Below are 18,406 nucleotides of genomic sequence, written 5' to 3' on the forward strand. Positions count from 1 at the left end.
TTTCACAGCAATATTTAGCGACTAATAAATTCAGCGGTTTTCCGAAAAAATTAAAAAGTTAGTGATATCGTGTAAAGATGGAAAAATATTTAGTGAAAGAACAAACTCACTTGAAATTGAAGGAACATTTGCATTGCCAGAAAAATCAAAGTTACCGGCATCTATTTTTAAAATAATTTTTCAAGTCGAATATGCTAAATTTTGTTTCCCTTTGGGTTGAGAGGGGAAGTACTTAAATTTAACGAGCATGAAATTTGACCAAGACAAATTTTAGCGAGCACTAAATTTAGCGATTTTTTGCCCAACTCGCTAAAATCGCTAAAATTAGTAGCCACTCACAATAGCAACCTTAAGGTAATATCAACGGAATCTTATATAGATCAGGCGTCCTTTTTTGCGAACGCCTGATCGCAGGTTACAAATAGGGCAAGATTTAAATATTTCCAAAAACGCTACGGAGATTTTCATGTCTGCAGTCATATAGTATCATATACATAAGAACCCTCGCAGTATTCACACGGAGAACTAACTATTGTCTGAATTAACGTTAGTTGGACTTTCAGAATCACTATCCCCGTCATTTCCTTCACTGTCGTAATCTGAGTCACTGTGTCGGGGTCCTTAAGGCTGGCTTTTCTTAGAAGCAATTTCCTTCTTCTCCTCCTTACTAATAATAACTAATAAGAAGACGTTATTAATAATTAGCTGATGAAGTGTGAAAAAGTCTTGCAAATCATGCCTAAACAAGAATGAATGAATGGATAAATTGGGTTAGAGAAACACGTAATAAACCTGTTACTTCGATCTTCTGATACGCTGGGCGCAAATCATTTATAAATATATATCAGTTCATTTGAGGCCTAAAACTACTTAAAATTAAAGGCTGAAATCCAAGCTTCTGCCGGTCCACGGTTTCATCGGAAATCAACTAATGAAAGGCGTTCTTATCAAACCAAAAAATATTGGATAGACCAAGAGACAATAAGGGACAGAAATTGAGGGCGCTGGAGAAAAATGAAATTGATACTAACTCTGAATCAATTTAAAGCAGATAGCTTTTTTATTATTTTAATAACGATTCTCTTTATCTAAAGTCAACATTAATCGACATTAATCTTAGACTGATTTTGTTATATTTGCTTTCATCATTATAGTTTAAACAAGTTTGCTGTGTTAACTATCCCAAAATTAAGTGAATTTGACATTGTTTAAAATGGTGTTGACGTTCCTCTGTTGTCTCACCTTGTTTATCGGCACCACTCAATCTTTTGTTGATTTTGCTTTAGCGTTTTGTGATAGCTCAGCTTTCGATTTTGATTAAAGAAAAATGGTTCTACGATCACGCAATCACTTTTATTATTGTTGTTTTCATCATTATAGCTAAAATGTTGAGTATGCTAGATTGACACTGTTTCACTTGGAATCCACGATCTTTTGTTTTCCACCTTGTTTTCTGGCGCCACCGAATCTTTTGTTGACTTTGTTTTAGCGTTTTGTGTTAGCTCAGCTTTGATAGTGATACAACAAAAAAGCTTCCACGATCTCGCAATCTACAGTGAATCCGTGCAGCTAAGAGAGCAACATGAAATTCGCGCTGTTTTTGGGGGTTTGCCTGGCGTTCGCCTTCGTAGTTGAATCGTTTGGAGAGGAGAAACCTTTGGAAGACGAGCAAGGAAAAGAATCGTTTGAAGAGGAGGCAGTTTCCGACGACGAGCAAGGAGGGGGATCGTTTGAGGAAGAGGCAGTTTCGGAAGACGAGCAAGGAAATGACAAACGCCGTTGGTTTAAAAGGGTAAGCGTTTTCTTTGTTGAGCAATCAACTATAAAAAGGCAAGCATTAAGCTGACAGGGTTTTCTTTTTCCGGAAAATTTTTTGCAAGCTTTTAGAAAGGTGTACTTGAATTAACTGATCATGACGCGACATCCACAGTCAGTGAATTTATACTTGAGCTTTGTCACGATTATCTAGATCAGTCTATTGAAAAATTGAAATTTACGGAAATGTTGACACAGTTTTCTCAGTTCCGATATTTCGGAGCCGATTTTGAAAATTTTAAGGTATCAGTATATGTAGATTGGCCGAGTTTGTAAGTCGCTTTTTACAGGAAACTGCGTCTACTTTTATATGTTTTGAACGCTCAATACCTCTAGAACACAAACGTATGTTTGAAGTGTTTAGAAATTTAATGACTTTGTGATATTCAAAGAACTAGCCAAAATCACTTTTCACCTTAATGGCGTTCGTTTCCGCGCGTGAATTATCGGAGTCAAGCGATTAAAATCGGAAAAATGTTTTCTCACAGACTGCCCTCCAAAACGCTGTCGGCGATTTTTCAATTGTCAGTGACTAAAGTTATAATGTTCAGTCCCACTGCTTACATACGTATATTTCTACAAAAGACACTATAACTTTGTAAAGGAAGCGAATTCAAAAAGAAGTTCGATGCCGTTTACAGCGTTTTACAAGGGAGATAACCCTCTATATGTACTTTTATCGAGAAATAGACGAAAAACCATTTTCCAGCTTGATATGCTAAGGTGTTAAAATACCCCAAAGTGTTGCAATTCTTTTCTCGCGTTGGAGATATAAAACACTGCGAGTTTACTCGAAACGAAACGCAATAATATTACTGATATTACGAAACGCAGTGACTGAGATTTCTCATACTCGGGTAATTGTGCTGAAAAGATATCGGCACTAAACAGCCTCTTGTAGTGGTTCAGTTTGCACGATCTATATTCCACTCTTTTTAAGGCGCAGTCTAGTAGTACACTAGAAACAACACTATTGCTGCTGAATGTTAATGTTTCGCGTACTCTTCGAGATACCTGTATACAGCTAATTCGAGAAAGGTTGTCGAAAAAAAAGCACAAAAGTGCACGCGACTGAATACCTAAAGGTAGTATGGGTAGAAGTAGAGAGCTACTGCACGTGCTAAATGCCTATAAGATGGCAACATGGCAAACGCGAATTTGCACGTTTTCTTTCTCTTCAAACGGCAAACAAGGCACTTTTAGCCACACTGAATTTTAGAAGAATTTTCAAAACTGAAAGACATGCGACAGTTAAAGTAAAGCTAAAGAAAAAGGCCTCCTGAGAGGAAAACAAAATTTTACGTGCAAACTTGTACATTTCCTCTAGGCCAATAGGCAAACTTCAAATGAATACCAAGACCACCTTTCGGTCTTGTCGCGTACACTTCTGCGCTTTGTCCGACAACCTTTCTCGAATTAGCTGTATGTAAAGAGAAAACTGGTCGCCGCGTTTTTGAATTGTAACTAATTTGGTGGTAGTTACAAATTCAAAATCGATTTTTACCTCTATCTAAAAAAACAACACAACATTTCCTAACAAAAGACATAAAAAGGAGAACTCAAATTTTTGAGTGAAACTGAATTATCCCTTTTTGGCCTTTCTGTGTTACTTTTGAGTTATTCTTAAATTTTAAGCTGTCATTGTGCAATTCAGTTAATTCTATGACCAGATGGTCACTGCCGAAATTGCCTAAAATTGCATGACATAGCCCTTTAACAAGTCTCTAAATATCTGCTTTTCAGTGTAAGACCGATGACGACTGTGATCCTGGAGAATGCTGTTCAAGATTCTGGTTCCTTGGCCGGTGTAAATCTTTAAGAGGAGAGGGACGGTTCTGCCATCCCTCGTCTGTAAGTAATTCCCAGAAATTTTCAACAGCTTTAATTACGGATTTGGTATCCCTCTAGTATTTTTAGAAAGCAGTAACTATCCGAATGATTCGAGAGTTTTAGTACCTCTTGGAATTTCTGTATGAAGCACCCACCCGAAGGGTGTGAAAATTTTAGCTTATCCTAGTATATTTCATAAGTTCCCCACAGGGAGTGTAGCAACTTCTTCTACGGTAGCAGTTACATGGGCGGATCCAGGATTTTTCTTAGGAGGGGGTGAACCACTAAGGAATGGCGTAACTGAATTTTTTGTTTGCAGAATACCAGTTGTAATAGAAAGCCGCAGGTCATCTGGGGAGGGGAGGGGAGTGGGGCACCCCTGCACACTGTCGCTAGATCTGCCCTTGAGTTAGTCAGTCAGTCAGTCAGTCAGTCAGTCAGTCAGTCAGTCAGTCAGTCAGTCAGTCAGTCAGTCAGTCAGTCAGTCAGTCAGTCAGCCATGATCTAGATCTCTTAGTTTAAAGTGTGTGCATCATAAATCTGAGCAAAAAGAATATTACGCACCATTGTCCTTATCATGCTTATGTTTCTTTTTCAAACAGACTTGTCGGCTTCGTTGCAGAGATGACCTTGAGTGTCGAAAATGGGGTGTCACAGGTTTCTTTTACAGATGCCTCGTTCCTCTCCCTCCTACAACTTCCGGCATAGTAACTCAGTGGGTAACAACTTCCGGCCCAACTGAGTTGCCAACAAATGCAACTCTCAGCTAAACAATGACCCTCGACGAAAAATGGTTGATCCTGTTCATCCGGACAAGAGATTTGTAGTTGTTCTATGTTAGATGATAATGTGTAAACCGTTAATTAAGCCTAAACGATAATTAATAAATAAATAAACGCTGCAAACTACGAGTCAATTACTGTATGGTAAAAGAGGTCTTTTGTTGAGAAAGTGACTAAATATAAAGAGATGCACATTTTGCAAGTATAGGTTTTAAAGTCTGCGTTCGAGTCCAGGGGCCCCAACCTCGTTCCCAGGGCTTTCCCCTTGGTAAACAGGCCGGAGCTTATCCTGGTTTTCGTAACATCGCAATCCGTTTCAATCTTCTTCACTTTTGGCCATCCGTACCTTTTTTGTATTTGATGTGTTATTGAAATGTTCCATCACTGTTTTAAGCAGTCGTTTTTTATATATATTTCAAGCCTTTCATGGCCATTTCCCATGCCTAAATGTGGCTAAAATCCTTGAAACATGTTGAAACAGTGCCCTTTAATAAACTTTGCTTCCAGCTACTGCAAAATTTAACGTGAAACGATGAAATAACGCACTTGATTAGTACCAGTACAGGCATAAAGGGGGCAAGATTAGCCCATCATATCTCTTTTTCGATCAAGGTGACCTATCTTTTGTATTGTATTTTTCGAAATAGTGCTTGATAGGGAACATTTACGGAAATTTTAAAGACGATAGTTCGACAACTTCTGTTTCTGTGAAATCAGCTAAATTCGCCGATACCCATTTATACACCTGGGTGGAGAGAGGCACTATGAGAGTAAAGTGTCTTGCCCAAGAACACAGTGCAGTGTCCTAGCCAGGGTTTAAATCTAGACCGCTTGATCTGGAGTCCATTAGGCCACCAAGCCAACATAACCTCTGCAAGATTTTTTTGCACCATCCATCTTTATAGCAGAGGGGGATGCTTGAATTTTACCGTGCTTACCGTGTGCACGATTTTTTCTCCTTCTTTTCTTGTGCAAGAATTTTTTGTCGTAATTGCCCAACACTCCCTCCTCAAAAAATAAAGAGTCTGTCTCTATAGCTTGGAAATGTTTGGCGCTAATTTAAAGTTGATATTTTGCCCTACGACTGCACGATGCTTTTTTTACCTCGCGCGCCAAATAGCGCAACTATGACCGGTGTGTAAGGGAAAATTGTGTAATGAACATATGAAAATCACGCACAGCGAGGGACACAGAACACACGACTAATAAATGTTTTGTACGGCGAAAACAGTTTCTCTGTCTAGAAAAAGATCGTACATCAATAGAAGTACATTTTACAAGCACTTTTCTCTCCACCTACCTTTTATCATGGTAAACTAACGCTCCATGAAATTAACGCGAATTTTAAAAAAATCGCTTAATTTAATGCACCTATTAATGTTAAGCCCGAGAGGGGGGTAGGGAGGTCGTGCTAACCACGGGAATTTGATCGTGAGGTCGGTCTGCAGGGTAGGGATTTTGATGGTACGTGATGTCTCCAGGTTATAGATTTTGGTCGTATGTGATGCCCTGGAACAAGGTTTGAAGGACATCTTACCACCTTCTCTTGCTCCCAGTTGGGGATTTTGACCAATTATTTTGTCCTGGGGGTGGGGAATTTGCCTTTTTTAAAGAAAATGTCAAAATCCCCACCCCATGTCCGAGTCCGACCCCCCCCCCCCCCTCGGGCTTAACATTGATAAGTGCATAAGTTTTTCCATTTGCTGTGTTATTGATATGTTCCTTCGCTGTTTTAAGAGGTTATCTATTTTTTATTTCACCGAATCGAAATTGATGGTCAATTCCGATGCCTAAATTTATCTAAAAACCGTGACACAGTCCCTTTAACTCCTGAACTTATACACCTGAACGTAAATTATTATCGCCTTAAATGGTTCTGCAAATTAAAATTTATATTTCTGCACTTGTAAACTTTCCCGATCTGAGAGCACTTTGCCTCATGTTAGCTGTTATTCCCGCGAGTATTGTCGCCCGTTTTAGATTTTCCAGTTGCACTTTGAGAAGAACGTGGATTTTAAGTTCACGCAAGTGGCTTCAAGCTGAAGAAAGCCAAGGAAACTTGGTAGGAAAAGCTCCTTCGCATAACGCGTTCTTTTTGCTTCAAAAGCTTTGCCTGATTTGATAATTCAAAACATATCAAGAGCAGATTGAAGCGCCTGTAGCAAGTAGTTAATTTGAAATAACTACCAATATCTCTTCGTATCTTTACCGGTCACCGGTTGTTGAATTTTTGGCTCATTGGCCAACCAGAAAAATCTAACTCTGTTTCCTTGCGGATATATAGTCCATCTCCACTTGCAACCCAGACCTCAACAATAAATATTAGACTACAAATATAAACAGAAAAACGATCTGCTATTAGTCCCTATGATGAACAGTCGCCGGAAGAGAGCTCACGAACTTGCGTATAATTTTATCGGTTCGCTTATTCTTCAAGTGTTTTTCACGACGATATTGATCATGATAAGCAGCCAGGGATCCTAGACTGAAGATTTTGCAAACGTGATCATTGTTGGAACGTTTCCTATCTGATGCAAACGATTCCGAAGAATTACGATGGATTTCAGAGGACGAATTTACAAATGAAAGTGGGTTAATGTCTGGAACATAGCAATGAAGAGTCAACTTGAGAACCATGCCCATGCCTTATGACAGTTTTGAATCCTAAATGATCGATTTTGCACCGCTACTCGAATAAGCACCGCACTTTACCGAAAATAATTTAACAGTAAGCGCCGCTCTCGAATAAGCGTCGCGGCGCTAATTTGTTTATTTGCAGAGAGACTGTAAACTGTGTTAATATATGTTACCTCTCATATTTGAACTGCAATACTTTCACAAAGACACTGAGAAGCTGTGTTCATGTTACCTCTTTTATTCCATTTGAAATGATTTTATATTAAATAGTGTATACCTAGTGCGCGCGTTATTTAATTCTCTCTATATTCCCCTGAGTGTTATACCGGTAGCTAGTTGAAATAAGCGCCACTCTCGAATAAGCGCCACTCTCGAATAAGCGCCGCGTAAAGTAAAACGTGTGTGAAAAGCGTAAGAAACGAATCAAATGGTCTAATGAGTGTGTTTCGTTGTACAAAGTGCAGAAAGTGTCTCTCCAGATATGCTGAAATATAGCCGCTAGATCAAAAGGTCCGCTAATTTGCGGTATTTCTCTCCGAAGTTTATGGTAGGTTTGTATTTTCTTCGAATAGGTGTATATTTCTCGGGGTCGAGTGTTAGTGGGCAAACCGTTTACTATAAACGAACTTAAAGAATGAAAAATCGCGAGGAGTTATTTTTTTATTTTATTTTTCTTTAGGACTTAAAACGTGCAAGTTGCTTGTTTGATTCGTGACTTGTTAAACCAAACAAAGATTGGGAACAATAATGTGCTTTTAAAGTGTTTATCTAAGTATGCCATCACCATATTTACTTAAACACACAAACACGCGAACACAATTTTCCCAACATTTCGAGGCATATAAATTATTATTTTTAGGCCGCATCCTTTTGCTGTAGAGAGATATTAAAGATTTCGATATTAAACAAAAATCACGATTACAGTATTTTAATCTTACTATTTAGTACAGAGGAGCCCAAGCGTCTGACACCAAGCACGTCCGTTCGTTAAATCGTTACTCGTTAACCAAATCCCCCAGCTGCTCCAGCTATTTATTTTAAAAGCATTAACAAAACGGTAAAATGTTTTGTCGGAAATCAACTACTGAAAAGCGTTCTTATCAAACCAAAAAATATTTGATAGACCAAAAGACAATAAGGGAGAGAAATTGAGGGCGCTGGAGAAAAATGAAATTTATAAAATAAGCTCTAAATCAATTTGAAGTAGATAGCTTCTTCATTATTTTAATAACGATTCTCTTTATCTAAAGTCAACATTAATCGACATTAATGTTGGATTGCTTTTATTATATTTGCTTTCATCTTTATAGTTTTAACTAGTTTACTGTGTTAACTATCCCAAACTTAAGTGAGTTTGACACTGTCTAACTGGGTATTGACGTTCCTCTGTTGTCTCACCTTGTCTATCGGCGCAACTCAATATTTTGTTGATTTTGGTTTAGCATTTTGTGATAGCTCCCTTTTGATTTTGATTGAAGAAAAATGGTTCTACGATCACGCAATCACTTTAATTATATTTGTTTTCATCATTATAGCTTTAATTTGTTTGCTGTGCTAAGTATGCTAGTTTGACACTGTTTGAGTTGGAATCCACGCTCCTTTGTTTTCCACCTTGTTTTCTGGCGCCACTGAATCTTTTGTTGACTTTGTTTTAGCGTTTTGTGTTAGCTCAGCTTTGATTATGATACAACAAAAGAGTTTCCACTATCTCGCAATCCACAGTGAATTCGTGCAGCTAAGAGAGCAACATGAAATTCGCGCTGGTTCTGGGGCTTTGCCTGGCGTTCGCCTTCGTAGTTGAATCGTTTGAAGAAGAGGCAGTTTTGGAAGGCGAGCAAGGAAAGGAATCGTTTGAAGACGAGGCAGTTTTGGAAGGCGAACAAGGAAAGCAATCATTTGAAGACGAGGCAGTTTTGGCAGGCGAGCGAGGAAAGGAATCGTTTGAAGACGAGGCAGTTAACGTTTTCGCAGACGAGCAAGGAAAGCAATCGTTTGAAGACGAGGCAGTTTTGGAAGGCGAACAAGGAAAGGAATCGTTTGAAGACGAGGCAGTTTTGGAAGACGAGCGAGGAAAAGAATCGCTTAAAGACGGGGCAGTTTTTGCAGACGAGCTAGGAAAGGAGTCGTTTGAAGACGAGGCAGTTTTGGAAGGCGAACAAGGAAATGACAAACGTCGTCTTGGACAAAGGGTGAGTGTTTTTTCTTTGAAAAATATCAACTATAAAAAGACAAGAATCGATATCTGTCCATACCGTTTTGTTAACTCAAGTTTTTTGAAGCTTTATATAAACTATCTACCGCGAAATCTACAGTCACGCTACAAGTTTTTTTAACCACATACAGCCAAACATTAAAATGTAAAAAAAGCAGGTTTATTGACGAGCTTCACTAAAAGTGGATATATATAATTTTAACTTAACGTCTCTGCCTGGTTTATAAACAGTACATTAAACTACCGATAAGCTAATTTATAGATTTCCGCCAACTGTAGGAAGATACACCGTGGATGATACCCCGAATGTTTCTCAAAAGAACCCCATTGACAAGTTCCCTTAATATCTTATTTTCAGTGTAGGACCCATACCGACTGTGATCGCAGAGAATGCTGCGGGCGTTTCCGCCGATGCGTGCCTAAAATAGGACTGTTTTGCCGTCCAAAATTTGTAAGTAATTCTGAAAGATATCAATAGTTTCGATAACGGGTTTGGGTATTTCTCTAGAGTTGTGACCATCCGAAGGTCCGACAGTTTTAGTACCTCGATCTTTTATTTCCGCATTTAGCAACACCACCCAACGGGTATGAAAATTTTGGCATCCTGTAGCTTGTGAGCACTCTGGCAAAGTCCACTGCAAACCATCAAGATATCACAATTAAGTAATGCAACAACTTAAAAAATAATAATCGGTTTTTTTGAAGACGCGCGAAAACAACTTGTGAGGATTAGCCTCAATCTTTCAAATTGCAATCCATTTCCATCCAAGCCATCTGCAGCCAGGAACGCTTAATTGTTAACAGTTTCAGTGGTCTAATAAAGCAGTGTTAATAAAAATGAACCATTATTTGTAGGCCCCTTTAACCCACCGATACGGTAATTTACAATTTTTTCCAATGTCTGAAGATACACCGTGGAAGATCTCTCAAATGTTACTAAAAAGACCCTACTAACAAGTCCCTTAAGAAGAAATTTCGACTCAGACCGAGCGGGCAGTGGCACAAAAGTTGCACATCAGAATTTTTGATATGCCGCCCAAAGAAAGCCTATGGTAGGCCTAGAAACGTGGTGGGATTTTTTTCTTCAAATATTTTTTCAACCGGTCAAAAACTTACAAAACCGTTATGAACCCCAGCGTCTTCTTAAACACACAAAATAAACATGACTAATACCGTGTCGTAAACTTCGCACTGGCTCATTCGCATTAAATGAAACCCCGTTTTTGAGCCTAGAAATGGACTATTGAAGTGTTTATAAGTCATTTGAGTCCAATCTTTCTTCTGTAAGTTAATTGCGAAGGTCACGGCGAGCCGCTGAAAACCACTAAAATTCGGTTGCTCGTAATTCTTAATTTGGCGCTCTTTTTCGAGAAAGAATTTCTCTACCCGGTAAAACTCTAAATAACTTGAATTTCGGATATTTTGAAAGGGGAAATGCCATTCTAAAACATAGTGTTAAAATTTATTTCGGGCTCTTTATACGCGCTGAGTGCGAACGCTCTCAAAATACTTATAATTACAAAATTATCTGTCACTGAAACGTAAACAATACCCACATTCTTCCTGCCTGAGAGTCCAAAACGTCTTCTTCTGAGTCTTTCCTCCGTTTTCTACTAGTATTTAGATGTAATCTACAGCAGAAGTTCCCTGTTAAGATCATCCTGAACACCATATCTTCCAAATATCGAGAATAAAGCGAATTTCGAATGCTATCGCCATCTTTAATAGCAATTAGTCTTCAAGCGTGCTGTCGACAACTTCAGTACATCTCCGTGTTGACATTCAACATTCGACCGCTCTCAGGTCTGCCATGATATATTCCCATCTCTTGTTAAACAGCTGTCGAATAAATATACCCTTCTTGTATCAACATTTTGATTTCTCGACCGAAATACCGGTCCGTTCATTTCTTCATGGTCAAGAACAACGCACTGGAACCAGGCAAACTGTTGTTCTCCGATTACATGTTGACTCAACTTGCGTGTCACGTAATCCCTTTCCTTAGTCACTCGGTTGTTTTTTTGTTACACGATTCCATAAATGAATTAAAAATACCCGATAATTCGAAAGATCAGGACGTCTCAATTAAATATTCTGGTTAACGCTGTGCCAGCATCCCTTTGTGACCCTTCACGAAAAAATCGTAAACTAGTCCTGATCGTAAACAGACTTACCTTATTATAGGAATATAACGAAGCATTTTAACAACGCGAACAAAATATACGCGTAATAAAATTAACGCGAATTTAAGAAATGTTCTGGTTAAATGCTTATAGTAAACGTGTTTATATTAATTAACATCAATAAAATTAACGCGAATTTTTGAAATTCGCGTTAATAACATGTATCGTTAATTTCCTATAATAAGGTATGTAAAGGTTTAATATAGCGCTCATTGTTTCACTATACTCAATCAACTAAAGGTTGAAACAATATATGGTAAACCATTATTTGCAAGAAACAGAATCTTGGCCAAAATGATATTTTCAACAGATGGCTTGGCCCACACCATCGCCACTAACCCACTAACCCCTGCCTACACGACGACGAGCGGTACTCCGCCTGAGGTCCAGATCATATGTCCTTTTGTGAAAACAGGTATACAGCAATACAGCAAACAGAGACCTTGCCCTGTTAACTATTGTATTGAGGTATCCAGAACGACATCTTCACTTTGGGGCGGAGCCTCCCGTGGTTGGGTAAGTGGTGATTGGTCAAAGACATTGCGAAAAAAAAAATAGATTGATCATTTCGGTCAATACGATTTGAAAGGCACTGCCTTTTTTCTTCAGGCACAACCATGGGCACCTACCTGGCACAACTGTCTCACGGCATATAGTCCTACACATCTTCCGATCCAGTTAAAATAACTGCCGTATTCCATCGAATAAGCGCCGTCCCCGAATAAGCGAAGCATTTGAATAACGCCGCATTTGGGACAAAATGTAAATAAGCGCCTCCTCCGAATAGAAGAGTCCCGATGCGGTGCTTATTCGAAGAATTCCCTTTGACCGACAATGGAACTCTAAAACACTTAAAGTGAATATATTACACCATTATTCGATCAACAAGTGCTCTGTCCATTATTATTACAGTACGTAGTTTTGTTGTGAAGGCCGTTCATGAACTTTACCGTTACACCAAGCCCAATTTCTCTCTTTCTTTTTCCGGGTACCTGTGCAAGTAGTCTGTTTTCAGTGTTTGCTTTGTTTCGAAAGTGGTGTCCTCAAATTACCCCCCCCCCCCCAACCCCCCGCGAATTAGTGCCGCATTTGAGACCTGAATAGGGTATACATTCGCTGAAACTAGACTTATCACTCATCACATGGAAACGTCATCCACAGTCCAGTTGACCAACCAACATCTCCAAGTACACAAATCGTTAGTGCGCTAGACTCTTGGTCGACCGGTCCGTATTCGAGCCCTGGCCGGGATCATTGCATTATGTTTTTGGGCAAGACAATTTTTTTTCCCACAGTGCTGTCTCCACCAAGGTGTGTATGTTGAGGAGGAAGGAGAGGATAATCCTGCGATGGACTAGCATCTTATTTTGTAGGAGTAAAATATTCCTACTATATATTGAAACTGGAAGAAGCTCCGGCCTGACGGGCCACTAGCCCGGGGGGGGGGGGGGGGTCTCCCCTATATGGCCTATACGGGGACGTGCCGCTGGATAGGGTATGGTTTTTGACTCCTCCGGTCCTGAACAGGGTATATAATTTCAAGCTCCTGTCCTAAACAGGGCCTGAATCTGTCCTAGACAGGGTATGGCTGCAAGACTGTCGTCCATGTATTTACATTGTTTTCGCTTTCACTGCAATAAAAAAGCATTATTTTATTCGGTGGGATAGGTGTTTCTGCATTTCAATGCTTCAAACGTCGCGTATGGGACGCAATCACAATAAAGCGTAAATGATTGTTGATGTTGTCCTTTGTCCTAAATAGGGTCTTAGAATAGGGGGTGTTGTCCTACACAGGGTAGGTATTTTAAGTTTTTATTGTCCTAAACAAGGTCAGGGTTTCAAACTTCCAGCAGCACCCCTATACCTAAACTTAGGTCAAGAACCCCCCCCCCCCTCCCCCAGGGACTAGGCTCCAACAGTTTTTTGAAAAGTCATGAAGAAGGAAAGTAACTTTTAGATCTTTTACGACCAGCGCGTACCATGCGTGCGGGTAAAAGTAATTATACCCGAGGCCTCGAGCCCGAGACGCCGTCCATATCTCTACTCTTATATAACATTTTGACGTAATATATCAATCACGAGAGGCAGTGTTTCATCGGAATATCCAAACTCCGAGAAGAGAGTTGAAAATACGACGCGCAGCGGAGTATTTTTGACGAAATTCGAGGTGTTTGGATAGCCGATGAAACACTGTCTCGAGTGTTTGACATATCTTCTCGATCGAAACAAAAACTACGGAGTAAACGGAGAAATAAAATCGTAAAAAATCTATGCTAATTAAGATCGGGTTTCCAAACCACCGTCACGGTTATAATAATCTTTGTTTTAACTTGATGAATTATTAATGAGTTTGAGAAAGAAAAAGTAACAAGGGGCAAAAACGAAATAGTCTGTTTTACTCTACCAATTGCCCTTTATGAAATGTCGAAAGGGGTAAGGAATTATCCCTTATATTACTTTTCTTTTAATCCACCAAACACCGGGCAGTCGATCTATCTAAATATTCTAAATTGTTTTCTTTTATTTAAAGCCGAATGGACCCCTGTCGAAAGTGAAAATTTAATTAAAGTAGAAATACGTGTCACTTCTGGAGCTACGTAAAAAAGGCAACATCCTCAATTTTATTGATGGTTTATACACGTTTTTATTTCGTCAGGTAGCGAAAAGGAGGTTTTATTTTGTCTTCAAAAGGATATAAAAGAGCAAGGATAGTAAGGATCTGGACCTTGGGTTGAGCTCATGGGGGGTACTCGGGATTTCAAATGACGGGTATGATCGAATGGGAGCGAAAATCATGACCCAAAAAAATCCCTGAGGCTTCCAACAAAACCCAAAAAAACCCTGGACCAAAAACCAACCCCCAAAAAATCCCATTTCAAATTTCTAAGCCACGAAATAAATCAGAAAGGGGGAATATAAGATATAACACACAAAAAAAAACACATTAGAAACACGTTGAGTGTTTGTACTTTATTCACAGAACTATGTGGTCAAAGCATTGCCACGAATTTTGAGATTGTTTGTAATACCCCCAAAAATCCCTAGTTAAATCAAGCCACCCAATAATATACTTGCCAAATTTTGCTACCCAAAAAAATCCCGGAATCGAAAATTTCAAACCCAAAAAAATCCTTCGATCATCCCCGTAACTTTAAATCCCGAATGCCCCCCCCCCCCCAACTGGGGGGTTGAGTGCCTTCGGTGAGGTGTAGCGGAGAGGGGGAGGGGTGATGGAGTGGGTTCAGTTTGCACTTGCGATAACAATATTATTTTGGACAAGACGTTGCCGCTCAGAAATGATTTGCCGTTAATTTAACCTTTGGTTGTTTGCATATTGTAAAACAACTGCTGTAGAGGCTTCTATTTTGATTGTTTTTCGTCGAAACTGTGCCATAATCCCCCTACTTGTTTTAGGTAGATGGAAAGGGTCGAAAAGAATTTCAACTTGAGAAACTCTGCCGAAATTTTTCACGTTCTCACTAAAGTTCTCACATTTTTTTCCGAAAAGGATCATAATTGTTCTTTTTTCAACAACTCGGCTGGGTTATTTTTAAAAGAACAATCATGATCGGTTTTGGAAACAAAAATGCGAGAACTTTAATGAGAACTTGAAAAATTCCGGCGGAGTTTTTCAAGTTGAAATTCATTTCGACCCTTTCCATCCACTTCCCCTTAAACACAAAACAATTAATTTAGACGTCCTGATCTTTCAAATCATCGTGTTTTTTTATTTCATTTATGGCAATCGTGAGCAAAAACCTACCGAGTGACTAGTACGAAAGCGATTGCGTGACACGCAAGTTTCAAATTAGTCAACATGTCATCGGAGAACAACAGTTTGTCTGGTTTGTTTCCGACCATGAAGAACTGAACGGACCGGCATTTCGGTCGAGAAATCAAAGGATTGATACAAGAAGGGTATATTTATTCGACGGTTGTTTAACAAGAGATGGGAATATATCATGGCAGACCTGAAAGTGGTCGAATGTTGAATGTCAACACGGAGATGTACTGAAGTTGTCGACAGCACGCTTGAAGACTGATCGATATTAAAGATGGCGATAGCATTCGAAATTCGCTTTACCCTCGATATTTAGAAGATATGGTGTTCAGGATGATCTTAACAGGGAGCTTCTGCTGTAGATTACATCTAAATACTAGTAGAAAACGGAGGAAAGACTCAGAAGAAGACGTTTTGGACTCTCAGGCCGGGAGAATGTGGGTATTGTTTACGTTTCAGTGACAGATAATTTTGTAATTATAAGTATTTTGAGAGCGTTCGCACTCAGCGCGTATAGAGAGCCCGAAATAAATTTTTACACTAGGTTTTAGAATGGCATTTCCCCTTTCAAAATATCTGAAATTCAAGTTATTTAGAGTTTTACCGGGTAGAGTAATTCTCTCTCGAAAAAGAGCGCCAAATTAAGAATTTCGAGCAACCGAATTTTAGTGATTTTCAGCGGCTCGCCGTGACCTTCGCAATTAACTTACAGAAGAAAGATTGGACTCAAATGACTTATAAACACTTCAATAGTCCATTTCTAGGCTCAAAAACGGGGTTTCATTTAATGCGAATGAGCCAGTGCGAAGTTTACGACACGGTGTTAGTCATGTTTATTTTGTGTGTTTTAGAAGACACTGGGGTTCATAACGGTTTTGTAAGTTTTTGACCGGTTGAAGAAATATTTGAAGAAAAAAATCCCACCACGTTTCTAGGCCTACCATAGGCTTTCTTTGGGCGGCATATCAAGAATTCTGATGTGCAACTTTTGTGCCACTTATTTTTGTTTTCGCGCGGTATTAGTGGATCTTTGCTCTTAATACCTGATTTTCAGTGTAAGACCGATGCCGACTGTGATCCGCGCCTAGAATGCTGCGGACGTTTAGTCGGCCGATGCATGCCTAAACCAGGACCCTTTTGCCGTCCAAAGCCGTCTGTAAGTAATTCTAAAAGATATCAACAGTTTTAATCACGGGTTTGGGTATTTCTAGAGAGTAGTGACCATCCGAAGGATCCAACAGTTTTAGTACCTCGATCTTTTATTTCCTGCAACCACCTGACGGGTATGAAAATTATGGTATCCTGTAGCTTGTGGCCATTCTGGCAACGCGGACTGCAAAAACCATCAAGATATTACAATTCAGTAATATGCAACAACTTTAAAAATAATTTTCGAATGTTTGAGGACGCGCGGAAACAATTGCAACTTGTGACGATTAGCTTCAATTTTTCAAACTGTAATCCATTATTTCCATCCAAAACATCCGCAGCCAAAAACGCTCATTAATAGATTCAGTGCTGTAATGTAGCAGTTGTTAATAAAAATGGGCATTTTGTATAGGCTTCCTACGACGAAAATACGGCAAATTTTGGCTATTAGAAAATCTGTTAAAATCAGTGACAAAGCCCTTTTAACCCACCGATAAGCTAATTTATAAACTTTCGCTAAATGTCCGAAGATACACCGTTGAAGATAACCCGAATATTTCTCAAAAGGATCCCACTAATAAGTCCCTTATTATCTGTTTTTCAGTGTAAGACCGATGCTGACTGTGCTCGAGGAGAATGCTGTCATAAGTTCGGGCTTTACAGTCGATGCAGGCCTAAAAGAGGACTGTTTCAGTTTTGCCATCCAAAGTCTGTAAGTAATCCTGAAAGATATCAATTCTTGGTTTTCACGTGACGTCTTCAAAATTGTAAAAGCCTAAATCGCAAGACCCCTGAGTTGTTATTCTTCACTGGCTATTAGACGTCCTTAATATATATCTTGTTGAAGGTTTTTAGCTCGATAGCACTCGCCTTCTTTAAGATAGAACATTTTGAATTTCGGAGTCCCACGCCACATGCACGAGATCAAAGATAACTGCTAGAAGGCCGTCACGTTTGCGAGAAGTGTTTATGTGAATGTTTACTTCAGTCATGAGGGTCATCTGACCGCTTTTTGTAGCAGAATTTAATGCCAGATGATTTCATTGATTTCCGGCCGCCATGTTGGAGCCCAAGCAGTTGGGCTCCAACATGGCGTTTCCATACTGTGCTTTCTAAATTTGCGTAAAACATTTTTACGGATAACTCGAATACGAAATAACGTGCAGACCTGACACTTGGACAAGTAGTTTATATAATAGTTTTCTACAACCTGTAATACTAATGATTTTTTTGACTCAATGGTTTTGGATTTTTTTTTTTTTTGCGGCGTGACGCCTGGCGTGACACTGGCGTAATAGTTAAACCACCTATAGTTTTAATTACGGTTAACTTTCCTTATTTCTACAGAGCAGTGTCCATCCGAAGGATCCAAATGCTTTTTATAAAAATCTCTCTGTACTTCCTGCAAGTAGAAAACTCTGTCATCTGGTAACAAATTGAAAACTCGTCTAGACGTACTGACACATCATGCATGCATAAATAAAGAAATCCCAGGCCAAACTAGATCTCTTAGATAAAAACTTACGTATCTTAAAACTAAACAGAAAAAAATTATCACACACGTTCGCCATTTTTCTTATTAGTTTTATGTTAATTTTCAAACAGACTTGCCTGCTTCGTTGTCAAGATCACCTCGAGTGTCGCTTCTTCAGATGTCGTCATCCCATCCCTCCTACGCCAACTACTGTCGTGCCAACAACGAGTTCAATAACTGCTTCCGCCTAAACAATGACGCGCAAAGAAAAATGGTTGATCCTGACAAGAGATAAAATTTGTAGTTGTTAAATGTTATATGAGAATCTGTAAACCGTTAAATAAGCTGTTGTAAACGATTAATAAATATATAAACATGCAACTAAAGACAATTACTGTACGTACGGTGAAAGAAGTTTATTTTGTCCAGAAAAGTGCGTGCATATGAAGGGGTGTACATTTCGCAAGTACAAAATTTTAATGTGATGCCCTCGTGGCCACGCATTGACCATGAACATGGGAGAATAGGTTTCAAAATGTTTCG

At 39.2% G+C, this 18,406-nt stretch overlaps 2 protein-coding genes across 3 annotated transcripts; both read left to right on the forward strand.

Annotated features, from left to right (window-relative positions):
* Positions 1 to 1,545: 1,545 nt before the first annotated feature.
* LOC144645596 (uncharacterized) lies at positions 1,546 to 4,561 on the forward strand. The gene is made up of 3 exons (XM_078505166.1): positions 1,546 to 1,792; positions 3,559 to 3,666; positions 4,248 to 4,561. The coding sequence occupies exons 1-3, from the start codon at positions 1,583 to 1,585 to the stop codon at positions 4,413 to 4,415; spliced, it is 486 nt and encodes a 161-aa protein (XP_078361292.1). The 5' UTR covers positions 1,546 to 1,582; the 3' UTR covers positions 4,416 to 4,561.
* Positions 4,562 to 8,760: 4,199 nt separating this feature from the next.
* Positions 8,761 to 18,248, forward strand: LOC144646286 (uncharacterized). Of its 2 annotated transcripts, XM_078505820.1 has the most exons (5): positions 8,761 to 9,253; positions 9,635 to 9,727; positions 16,295 to 16,396; positions 16,994 to 17,101; positions 17,995 to 18,248. In XM_078505820.1, the coding sequence occupies exons 1-5, from the start codon at positions 8,813 to 8,815 to the stop codon at positions 18,112 to 18,114; spliced, it is 864 nt and encodes a 287-aa protein (XP_078361946.1). In that variant the 5' UTR covers positions 8,761 to 8,812; the 3' UTR covers positions 18,115 to 18,248. The 2 variants fall into 2 exon arrangements, with proteins under 2 accessions (XP_078361946.1, XP_078361947.1); XM_078505821.1 differs by lacking the exon at positions 16,295 to 16,396.
* The last annotated feature ends 158 nt before the right edge of the window (positions 18,249 to 18,406 follow it).

The sequence above is a fragment of the Oculina patagonica genome, chromosome 3 (genome assembly GCF_052425735.1).
Source record: "Oculina patagonica isolate OP01 chromosome 3, crgOcupat, whole genome shotgun sequence".
Lineage (NCBI taxonomy): Eukaryota > Metazoa > Cnidaria > Anthozoa > Scleractinia > Oculinidae > Oculina > Oculina patagonica.